The 13,108-nt window shown below is 38.3% G+C and overlaps 1 protein-coding gene across 1 annotated transcript in view; it reads left to right on the forward strand.

Moving 5' to 3' along the window:
- Window positions 1-13,108, forward strand: part of LOC129729790 (adenylate cyclase type 6) — a 358,700-nt gene that overhangs the window by 296,813 nt on the left and 48,779 nt on the right. The window contains exon 7 of the mRNA XM_055688611.1: window positions 8,871-9,441. Within this exon, the coding sequence (XP_055544586.1) occupies window positions 8,871-9,441 (571 nt within the window). The remainder of the gene's footprint in view (window positions 1-8,870; window positions 9,442-13,108) is intronic.

Consider the following 13,108-nt stretch of genomic DNA (forward strand, 5'->3'; position numbering starts at 1 on the left):
TGGTAAAAATTACCATTGCCGCCAAACAAGTCCGTGACCAAAATGCACCACAACAAAGGTCAGTATGCTCCAAAGCAGTAGGCTAATATGCCACTAGCAAGAATCTGCACGCGAAGTGAGAAGCGCTTGAAGTGTCGAAAATAAAATCAAAAATAACGGAACATGCTCTAAGTTGTCAAGCAATCGCCTGCAAGCTCTTGATAGTGCATTCTGCCCCCATTTGAATTTTGATTGTTTTTAGGTAAAAGTTGACGAAAGTTAGTGAAATAATTTTAAATACTCATAGTATTATAAACTCCAAAAGTGTAAAGGTTAGGGAAATCATAATTTTTGTATTATTTACAAGTCAATTAATCATAAAAGCCTAATAAAATTAATGAATAATTACATGTTGGACAGAGCCACAGCCAACTGTACAGTTTTTTGAGTATTTCAGTAATTATGGCACACATTTTTATATGAGAACTGTAGAGAAGCTGGGTGTTTATGAGAAAAGCGAAGAATTTCGTCATAAAAAGCCACATGTGTAAGTATTTTGGGGAGTTAATAGCATGGGCCATCTTACCCAACTGGTGCGTCTTGTACGGTTTTCCCCTAAGTGCGGTGGTGGGCTCAAACTGACAAAATTTACAGTGCGCTTCGGGCAGCACGCCAAAACTGGGTCAAATCAAGTGAATAAGGAAGGGGTTTGAGAGTAGTTAGGTGAAATAAAAAAATTCGCTATATGTTAACGCACACACCTTCTATCCCGTTCGGTTTGAACAGTAGCGCTGTTTGCCCTAATAAATAGGTGGTGTGCTGCAAATCTTTGGACGTGTTCCCGACAGGTGTCTGTTCGCCTACCTTGGAGGGTCCTGACTGGACGGTTGCGGACATTTACCCAATCGAATACTGTTGTTTTATGATTTTCTTAGCATTTGGACAATTGTTGCTATACCTAAACAAGTTTTGTTTAATTACATTGGAATCTTGTTGGTAGGCGTGAAGACTGAGTTTTGTTTGCTTTGACATTTTGTGAATGGACTTGGAACTTCGTTTTGTTTAATATGCATATTTGCATGTTTGTGAGTTTGTGGGCTATGAATGCAGGGATCATTACCAGTTTTTGTACTCAGTAGGTGTCTAAGGTGTGATCTCCCAGCTGGTCTCGATGTACGATGCTGGCCTAATAAGCCAGTCATCGTAGGTTCGAGTCTCGGCTCGGGAGAGACTGTTAGTGTAGTGTCAGTAAGATCGTAGCGCTAGCCCCGCAATTGTTTTGTACACTAAACAGTCAGCTGCGAAGTCTGTGTATAAATAAACAGATGGTCGAGTTCCGAATCGGAATGTAGCACCAAGGCTTTGCTTTGCTAGGTGTCTAAGGTATAAAAGAATAGAGCGGTCGTACATAATGTCTCGATGTTAACGCGTATTTGGCCCGGGTGACTTTTGCCTAAGACTTTTTAGAGTGTGGTGACTTCGCGAGGTGGACCCAGATATTAATTCTTGTCTCACGGTGACCGTTCAGCCGGAGACTGCTAACTTATCGTTTCTATTTGGGCACTTTGCAAACCGGAGTAGATTTTGTTTGGTAACTACGCCTTTTCCTTTAAATAACCGCGTCTACTGAAATGCGTTTCCATTTGGAAAGAAATACTCATCGGGCGCCTTCGTAACGAGTTGACGTCGCCTGCAACATCGTTCTATTTCGTCACTAACCACGGTGACGCAACCATTCCTCTCCGTCGCAGTTGTAAACGAGTTAAACTTGGTCTCCGACAACAACAACTGTTACACTTCCTTCCTTACGATCTCCTTTCTCACCCTAACGACCGTAAGAACATGGCCGGCGTCGGTATCGATCTATACAAAGCGGAAGCTACTGAATTGTTGTAAATTGAAGATGGTAAACTAATCCCAAGTTGCCTTATACATGGTTCTCTGTGCAACTTCACTAGTTCAGATCCATCATGGAGGAGCAACTTCGAATTGTGCGGTTCCTTCTCTGTCCCTGTCTTCCGAATCTCACCACAAGTTACACAGATGTCCTACCCCCCCGAATCACAACTACTCCCCATAACGTTACCATCCGCCGTCGTAATAGGTCCACAGCAAAGAGATTTGTTAGTTTGTTCAAAATATTTATAGGTGAAAAATTGTACTACAGATTTTTACAAACACCAATATTGTAGAATGTACCCCGAATCGCCCCAATTAATGTTGACGATAAGCTCTAAAAATCATCCAGACAAGGAACGAACAAGAATTTTGTAAGTCAAAGACAACTCAACCACAGACAACTAGCTAAACTCTTACCAATTGTTAACAACTTTAAGAATCAAAACAGACACTAATCGCTAATAAATACCAACAGTTTCCCCTGAAGAAGTCACTGATCAGTGACGAAACGTCGGACAGTAAAAAACCAGATCGTTCTACTTATTCAAGACTGCTCAGCCGAAATTATAACCAACCATCGATACTGCTGATAATAGTAGTGCGGAACACACTAGACACCTGGGTGCTACCACAAAAGATCCATGTTTGTGGTTGTAGTAGGCGGTACATATAGGAGAAAAAACCTTTATACACCTGCTACTATTCGCTGTTTGTAGCCAGTACTGATTAAAATTATTTCCATTGGCAAAATGCTTCGAAAATAACAATCAATCTTGTTCAATTTCCATTCCCAATGAATGCTCACCCTTTCAGATACACTAAATTTTCATACTTGTAACGTGCTGTCATACTTTGATGAAATATTTCACGCGCATCGTTCTTCATCACTATAAATTAGTAGAACATCCAACCAAATGATCTTCAGCGTTCCTTTGGTGTTTCTAGATCCAAATATCTGGCAGTGGTATTATGAAAAAAAAAAAGACACGTTCTACCGACGCTTTACAGAATATTTGAGTACTTGCAGTACATGCCGGAGTAATGTTCCATTCAGTAAGCCTCGCCTCGAAATAATATTAGAATCTCATAGATTCTATAACTATTTTCAGACTCTCAATTCATTTGATAAATCTATATTAAAAAAAAAGATCCGTATTAAATAATCATGTAATGTTTTATGCATTGTATTCTTTATTACATTATAGTAGCAGAACGAGAAGAAAGCCATGAATAAATAATTGAACTAATAACTAAATGAATAAAACTCACCATATACATATATACTAAAATATAGCCTAAAAGCCTGTTGACAATGTGCCAAACTTGTAATAAATATATTATGTGTTTATCTATCACCTCTGCAAATGCAAAAAAACGATATTTTTCTGCAATACATTTGCAACATTTACGGTGGAAATAGCAGCACTGTCTGTCAACTCAGACTTGCATACAAGTATAATTTTGGAAGTAACAAAAGAGATCATTTTTAAACTACCTCATACCTGTGCACTATACTTATCTTCAACAGCGCCGTTTTAGTGTTCACTTTCACTGTTATACGTGATTCCGCAGCTCAAATTACTCCACTAAAATTATTTTTGTTCAAGAACCGATGAAGGATTGATTGTGCCCTTATAAAAGCAGTGTTGCCGATTCGATCAGAATAACAAAATTTAAAAAATATAAAATACTAGCAATAGGCAATAATAATAACATAGTTTGATGCGATTTTGAATTTTTTAGGATGCTTTTGATAACCAAATTGAATCTGAATGGGTTATATTAACAAATCCCAAAATGAAGATGTTCTGAAACAAGTCTTAAAATTTTTTCATTTCCATCAAAAGCAAACGGTATTACAAGAATCATTTCTGTTATAATTCCTTTCATTTTAACACTTAACAGGACTCAATTGAAAAGACAACCTGAAAAGTTGTTTCATTTTCAGTGCGAATGACGGATGACTTGACTTCATTGTTTACGAATATTGAAGAAACGAAGGGAAGGAGAATAAACATAACATGATAGAGAAATATTTCCTCACCAAGGTAACACTGATAACACTGAATTTTTTCTTTACCTTTCATTCAGAAGCGCTGAAAATTATCAAAGCTGCAAAACGGCACATTCCGAGTATTTTCAGTTTCCCTTTGCTAAACACTATAAGCTTTGTTCAGATCATAGCTTTTCTATTCTCTTCCTCAATAATTCAGAAAATTTTCCCTTTTTTTGACCGATCTCCCTGTTCGAATAAAAACCTATCAGTATGTGTTTAGTTGTGTATTTGTGTATTTGTAAATTGAAGGGACAGTACACATAGTGACGATGGTAAACTTCGCTGTCAAAAGAAAATCATTTCTTTTATTGAAAAGCACTTTGAGCAGAATCATTTCAAATCGCCTGGAAATACGCGAAAATTTAATCGACCATTTTTGATTTGAATGAAACTTTGCACACGTATTTTTCACAGGTGGAGAGATTTTTTACACCCATGAGTTATATTCTATAAGGGCGTATGCCTTTTGGCATAGGTTTTATTCGAAGGCTACAATGCCCAGAAACCGTTGGTTGTATAGAAAAACTGTCTGAGAATGAGTTGTAGGGAATTAAAAATGCACCATAAATAAATATACACTGTACAAAAAATGATGATTTTAAAAGATCCAGAGAGTCATTTTGAATCAAAAAGCTCTTGATAGTAAACATTCTAAAGGCATTGGTTTTCGAGTTATTTTAAATTTATGCTCGAAAAATTATATTTCGGAAATTACACGTTTTTCTTAATTTGTCCATGGTTCTCCAGCAAAAACCATACGTTCATTGGAATGCTTGATCAAAAATATACGATGCCTTTAGAATGTTTACTACCAAGAGCTTTTTGATTCAAAATGACTCTCTGCATCTTTAAAAATCATCAGAATACAAATATTTTGAACAATGTTTAAATTAGAATTTTTATAAAAAAATTAATCTACCATAAAAAATTATTTTTCATTTCTCCATCCTGGACTTTTTTTTAAAAGTTGCGTGTTAACGTCAAGTTTCTTAAAAAAAAATTTAAAAAAATTCAACTTTTTTTTTTTTTAATTGAAATTTAATGTTTATTTTTAATTTTTTTTTGGTCAAAAAAAAATAATTTTTGTACAGTGTATATTTTTTTATGGTGCATTTTTAATTCCCTACAACTCATTGTCAGACAGTTTTTCAATACAACCAACGGTTTCTGGGCTACAATGCTTCAAATTAAACCTATGCCAAAAGGCATACGCCCTTATAGAATGTAACTCATGGGTGTAAAAAATCGCTCCATCTGTGGAAAATGCTTAGTTTGATGAGCCAAATACGTGTGCAAAATTTCATTTAAATCAAAAATGGTCGATATTCGACCATCGGTGATATGGCGCGATCTTGCTTCTTTGTGAGTCACATGTAAACTGCTCGAATACTCTCGCATTCATCCCGGTGGCATCGGCCTTGTTTCCTGAAGCTGCCGTGAAAGACAGTGGCGCTAGTCTCATCTATGTTTTTGAAGGTTTGTTCACACAGAATTGTGAGCATGACGAACGAAGCATAATATATGTTGTACAGAGTTATGCGCTCGAATCAATTCAATCATTTAAAAAAAGGTCAGCTTAGCTTTATAAATGTTCAAGAGTAGCGTTGATATTTTATCTCATTTACACATACGTTGAGATGTTAAACATTAAATCATCGCGCGATGTCAGCTGCCTGCAAGAAACACCGCCGTTCGAAATCGGCAAGAATAAACGTTGTGTACATTCTATAATAATGCTACGCGTACGTTTTTTGTTTCATCAAATCACTCGACGTTATGTGCAATAAACACATCACCCGAAAACAACACATAAACACACTGCCGCTGAACACCGATACCGTATGCACATGAACACTGCTTTTTTTCGTGTTTCGATGAATCAGCTGTCAAATTGCATGTAAAATTGATCCTGTGATCCAGCTAATGCTGGCTTCACTTATGTTGTACGTAAACGTCAGTAATGGCACCGGGTTGCTCGCATTGAATTTGATAGCTTCAAAATGAAACAAAAGATTTTCAATTGAAAGCGAAGGTTGCCAGCGTCACTATCGCCTGACGATATTCAGATGAAAAAGACTTTGACTCAAGAAAATCGTGACGATATGTGACGTAGGAGGGAGCGGTGAAAAAAATTTCATTTGCAACCATTTTTTCTGCCGAAGCTATTTTTGCCATCGCCAACACCAGTTCCGCAAACCTGAGTGGCTAGTGTTTAATGAATGCTGTCATATGGCATTTAGCTTCTACGTGTCCAGCGCCGTTTTAACTGCGACTTGCAGAACATCGAAGAGCACACGCAAAAGTTCAAGCTTTAATCATCCAATATGTCCTTTTAATTCGCACAGAATTTGCTCTGACTTCGCACAACCAATGCGTGATACGCATAACGCAAACGTTGTACAAGGAATACATTGACAGAGATCAAAATCAGAATATGTATCATATACACAAAAATCGTAATGTCTCGGTAAACTTCGGCTTCGGGCGAACGATTAGTTTCGAGGCGCTCAAAAAACCGTTCTTTACTTTCGCGAGCCGGTGCGTATCAACGGCTCGTGCATCCCTAAAAATCGTCAGCAACCGAAACAGGCGATAGCGAGCCTTGTTGCCGCGGAAGTTATTGACGCTGGTGCCAGTAACGCAGAACCGAATGCATGTGAATGAAACCAGAGTCATAATTAAATGCAAAATGTTTTGGACTAATCTCATGTTTTTGTTTATTGTTAATGATTGAATGATGTTTTCAAATGTCCTGATTCATGAAAGTGAAACGATCAGACAATAATTTCTTCAATGGAGTCAGTACCCAACTTATCAGTATTGATTGCTGGTTGCACTGTTTTAACGACGCCAACCTTCTGAACATCGGCTGATGCTTCATAAGTGTAGTGGTTTGGAGCTGCGCAATACATTCAAAATACACTAGAGCATCAAATGCGTGATGCCCAGCCCAACGCACATGCGTTGTACTGGTTCCGATTTTAATCAGTAAATGCGCTAATTTCGCTCATAAATGATCTGGTTACGCACACTCCAACTTTTGCGTGCAGGTACAAGTCTTGGAGGGAGAAACGGATACGAAGCTGTGTGAGTGTCAAAATGAACCAGAATGAGATGAATTTGAACCAAGGAAAAAAAAAGCATTTTTTTTGCATTGAGTATTGTTATAACAAAACGGTCTCGCGTTGCTAGAAAATATATATATTTTACAAAATATTTTGGTTTGTTTTGACGTAAAATAATAAATTTCATAAGCTTTAAGTAACAATCATGCGTAGCGATTAATAAACTTGCGCTTCTCTGGATTTAAGGCTTTGGTTACAATTTCGAACACACTTCATCACGGTCGAACTCAAAACTCTGAAGAAACTTTTATACAATGGCAAATTGAAAAAAAAAAACATAGACTCGAAAAATTAATTTGTAAAAATTGCACATTCAGTATTCCTGATGTTTCTAAAAATTTCGTTTGAGTCATGCATGTGTTACAGCAAGAAGATAGTTACACGCTATCAGAAAACGACGCATGTGCGTGTTCTGTGTTTTGAGTGTAGTAATCGTTTCTCCCTCCCAGGTACATGTCATCCTATTCCATGCACAATTAATTATGGTTGATTCCGACACCGATAATTTCAAAGATATGGTTATAGAAAAGAGTTCTACCTTGCGTCAGTCATTTCGTCAATGAAATTAAATGTGCCGATTAAAAATAGACGGGAAAGAATTCCGTAATCCAACTCGTTTGACGGCGATTCATAGTGATTTGATGGCAGTAGCTGTAAGAAATGATGCGAAAATAGAAACTGTTCGAAACAAAATGACTGTGCGAAATGATCAGTTTAATTTTGAAGTTTTCACGATGTGGAGTCCTGCATATGGTATTAGTAAAAAATATTGAAATCGACACACCTTGCAAATAGTCCCCAAACTGACCCACACATGATACATCACCCTATCGTATTGCGCTTGCAGGTCCAGAACGCTAGCATTCAACAGGTTGCCTTTTGCTGGCCCGTGTTCAACTTCACTCTCAGTCCGAGGTGGCCACCGCAACAGGCGCTGGTGGTCGGTGGCGAGCGTGTGGCTGAGGTTCGGTCAGGCTTGGCTCACTAATGCAGTTTATTTCTCGCTTACGGGGGCGCTTCGATGTTCGTTCGTTCGTTTATTCGAATGACGTCGGTCGAGTGTAGTGGGTGAGAGGTGAGGGGAAAGGAAAACGCTTTCGGGCATTCACCAAGGTTTTCCGGTTCGGGTAACATTCCTGGCTTGGCTTTTGGTTGGTAGGTGGAGCAGTAGGCTTTGTATGTAGATGGACGGGAACTAACCGCAGTGAACTGCGTAACAGGCGGTTTTGGTCATCCGCGGCCCCCTGCGGCATTGTTTAGTTGACAATGGAGTAATTAGTTTTAAATAAATGAGGAACACGCAATACTCTCGCAGTATTGATGAAACATTTGTTTATATTATTCCGAATAAGCAAATTTGGCGGAATCAGATAATAGCAAATTATCAGTTTCATTTACACTGTCTAATCAATCACATTTTCAATTTGCAAATACGCAAGCTAGCGACTGGCTACGGAATATTTATAGAGGATTTCGTTTCACTTGAGGGCGATTTGTGGGGTCATAATTGATTTGATAATAATTAGAATAATTGAAACTGGAAGCTGACCTTTCCCAGAAATCCATCTGCTGTTGTTCAAAATCAATAAAGCGTTTAAGAAACAATGTTACAGAACAGCCTGATATGTTTGCGACCAGAAGGTTTGTGTCATTTAACACCTTTATATAATGATAGATTTCATTTTTATGATTTTACTACCTGGAGTTTTTTATTCCATGCACATTTTACTAGAGGACAAATAAAACCTTCACCGCTCTTGCATATGATTACCATTTTGTACAATTTTCACTTCATTCATTTTCCTCCTCAGATGGTTGGAACTCAACAGCACCGCCGTTATCACCAGCGACTTTGGATGCGACCGTGCCGAGATTATCGGAACCACTTCCGGCGGGGCTGCCCCCTAGTGGCAGCGATTCGCACCCGTCACAGTACAGTGATGCTGGGCAAGCCGAGTTGGGTGCTTTAAGCGGGGATGCCCACGGAGAAAGCTCCGCTAATGCCATCATCAGTGACACCGGCTGGTGGGATGACAGTAGTGGAGATGGCATAGGGACTGAAAGTGAGGTTAGCACTAGTGGTAGTAAAACCAGAAACGCTCGAACAAGTGAAAATTTTCTCGGGAACTTATTCCCCACCGGTGACATTGTGGATTCACACGACGGGAAAATTGTCCGGCCTAACGAGGATAATAATGATGTTAACAATATTGTAATTAATCACGAAGAAAGTTCGGGGTTGGGGGTCCCGATTCCGCAGGGTGGCGTGTGGAAGCGACGAAGAAGGAGAAAGCGACGGCGAAGTCGATGGGAAAGTGATGATGACGACAACCCGATGCAGGATTCCTACGGAGGGGAGATAATCGCCGTGGACCAAGAAAGGTAAGACGGTTTGAGATGCGGGTGGAAGGTGTTGTGTCCGCATCCGCACTGGTTGCTCTTCCACTATCTTTTGGATAATGTAATTAGCAGACAAAAGCATGAGGGCGCAAACGATATGATAGGGCTCTCGTTCTACCGGAGCATTTGCAGGACACGCACGTTCTGGTCGGCATAAAGCGTACAGCTTTAATTCAATCATCAACTGACATTATCTCGTTCCGTGCTCTCAACACAGCAAAACCGTCTGGAGGCTTGCGTCGTGTTGCTGACGGCTCTGGTGACTGTCATTGTGTCGCGCGTTTACAGTTTAGAAAAGATATTAACCTCTTAAAAGCTTTCAAACACAATTATAAAACTGAACTAACGAAAATTATAATTTGAGGTTGATTTCCTTTAGGTTTAATAAATTGATTTATGTTAATGAATTTGTTTGATGTTTGATGATACTCTGATCATTATTAGACGGCAAGCTTTGATACCACGTACCCGTTTCAATTAGGGTTTACAAAGAACAAAAAATCAAACAGAGTCGTATCTCCAGCGTCGTTCGAGAAACCGGCATGTTTTCGTAATAAAGCATGAAAGTGATCAAAAGATATTTTGGTTTTGAAAGGGGCATATAAAGGATAAATTCGAATTTCGCTAAATTTGTTTGTTGTTGTACAAAATATCATTACTTATTTTCTCTTCTCGTTCCGTGATTTTAATCAAATTGTGAATAACGTAGTAGTGCCATAGACTAACAGACGTAACACTGGAACACAGCTCCATCGTCACAAAAAAACGATCATTTCAAATTCCCAATCCAATAACAGTCTTCGCGCGACAACGCCGCTTGAGCCGCTGTCATGCAATCTCATACATATTTTGTGGTTCTCGATTTGACACATGCCGTAACGCTAGCGCTGATGTCGAGTTACATGACGCAGCGCGAACACGGCGGCAGATGGTGCTGGTGTTATTAACGTACAGTACTAGAATCATGCGAACGATGATTTTATTGAAAATTTGTTCGAAGTGTTATGTCTGTTAGTCTGTGGTAGTGCTCTCAGAATTATATTGTCGCATAGAATAATTTAATAAAATCGAAATTTCGAAATAATTTTGTGTCAAATATGAAAATACCTCAAATCCTTCAATGAAACAAGTAAAAAAATAAAATAGTGATGTTGTAGTTCTGAAGTTCATTCTGCCCGGCCAAATATTTTGTTGTTATCTTGGTCTTAGTTTGTTATGACAGTTGCCGGAAAGATAAACCAATCAAGGCGAAAACAAAATAGTTTTTCTTTTTCCAAACTTTGACATGTCAGATCTTAAAAAATTTGTTTCAGCTGAAATTGACCTTAAAATACGCACGATTCAATATGCGCTTTTCTGATCGGAACGAAACTTTGCACAGGTATATGTACAACTACAGTTTGACATTTGATCCAATAAGCAACGTGTGGGCTCGTTGTTGTTGTGTGGCAAAATGTAACGTTACTTGTTCGCACCCGAGGTGATGGTTGTTATTTCGCAAACCAAAAGAGCAACGCCCGGTGTGGTTGCCGCGTTACGGTGTGGGTAACCAAACCAGCTTCAGTAACCTCAATAAAGTCGTTTGCTCTTAGAAAACGGAATGTTTTCCACGGATGGCGACATTTTTTTGACTCAATAGCGATTTTTCACAAGGACCTATGTCTTTTAGTATCCACTTAGTTAGAAGACTTGTGGTTAAAAAACCTGTTTTGTATAAAAAAATGGCTTTGAACCAGTTATAGGAAACAAATTATGCTTGGCAGTATTAATAGTTTTGGATAGAAAAAAATCAATTGAACACCACATTTTTATTTTTTTACGATTTTTGTGTTATAATCGTATGCATTTTTTTTGTGTGTAAAAGCTTGAAGTAATAGCAAAAAATTTCGTTAAAATTCCAGGATTAAAAAGGGTTATTATTTTTCTTAATGGTTGGGGGGGGGAGTAATGAATTTTCGTGATTTTAAGAGTAATGTGAAGTGTTCGGGTAATTAAGGTATGTTTGAAGATGTATTTTTCATGTCGTGGATGCTAATTTAGTGAGGTTTATGCTGTTGGCAGCTGGGACGGTGAATGCTCTCTAAATCAGTACCTAACTGGTGGTAAGTCTACTGAACCGATTTGGCCGAAATTTTGTTTTAGCATGTAAAAATGGATAGAGATTTGACAGTTCAGGAAGATTTGTTTATATTGGTACTTGTGAAATATTACGATCTGTTTTCGATTTTTTTCAACCATGTATAACTTTCAAAATTCGCGCTTGTGCTGCTTTCTCGAGAGTACTGAAAAATAGTGATAAAGAAATATTTGAACATTCGAACGCGCGCACGCTGCTCGCATAGGCCCACGGGGACTGACAAGAAAGATACTCATCGTTCGTCTTCGCAATGAGTTAACTTCGCGCGCAACATTGTCCGACTCTGTCACTTACCACGGTGACACAACCCTTCCTTTCCGCCGCAGTCGTGGAGATGCAGAGGTAAACTCGGTCTCCGACAACAACGACTGTTATATCTCCTTCCTTACAACATTCTTCCTTACCCTAACGATAGTAAGGATGTGGCCGGTGCAGTAGCTATTGAATTGTTGTACACTGAAGATAGCAAACTAACCCCAAGTGTCCATATACGTGGTTCCTTGTGCAACTTCACTAACTCAGATCGATCATGGAGGAGCAACTACAAAATGTGCGGTCGTCAAGCTCAAGCTCATAGTGTTTTTACTGTCCGGTAGTGAAAAGTTCGCGTAGACAAAAGGTTTTCCGCTCTTTTTCGTATTCATATATAATGATTTAACTTACAACAGCACAAACTCATTAAACGATAAATCGAGAAAAAAATCCAACACCTTGTAAACAAACCTTCCTGAACTATTACAAAAATGAGGTGCAATAATCTATAATGAAAATTCCTAATAGAATATTTAACAATAGTTAAAGATAATCGCATTAAACTAAATACGTTTTTTTTTATTGTGCCTGATTACAATTCCTCTAAATGAAGCGTTACCTTTTTCGTTAGTTTGGCTCAGATTTTGACAGTTCGTTTAGCTCACTGCTCATCTCTCTCCCTCTCAGAGTATTTCTAGTTTAACCCATCATATTTTGCGTCAAATCCACGCACAATTTTCAAATAACAGAAAATGCAAGTTTTTAGTCATAAATAAGGCCGATAAAAATTTTATTTTCATTTTATGCCTGAAAATGGTAAAAATCAGAAGGGGAAGAAAAAAAGTTCAAGCCGTTTTGTTATCATTATTGGTTTTACGACAGCATATATATTCAATTTAGCAACCAACAAGTCAAGTGATGGGGATTCTCCCGTCAAAGGGCAAGCCAATTAATTAATAGAAATGAGTGTTTTATTTCAAAATTTATTTGAATGCAAGTCACCGTTACTTGCATACAAATTTTCATTGAAGTTGTTCAATTTTTTTCCTTCTCGGTGTTATTTATTTTTCGCCCCCCTCAAAATCAAAATTTGTATGAACCAAACAGATGAATGGCCATTACGGTGTTACCACATCGATATTAACAAGCACCAAAATTTAGGTTTTAATATTTCTGAATTGATTAGGAAAAATGGAGGAAAAAACGACGCACTGTTGGATAAAAAGTAGCGGTAAGCGAAGAGTCAAATTGACGCAGACT

This window comes from Wyeomyia smithii, chromosome 3 (assembly GCF_029784165.1).
Source record: "Wyeomyia smithii strain HCP4-BCI-WySm-NY-G18 chromosome 3, ASM2978416v1, whole genome shotgun sequence".
Lineage (NCBI taxonomy): Eukaryota > Metazoa > Arthropoda > Insecta > Diptera > Culicidae > Wyeomyia > Wyeomyia smithii.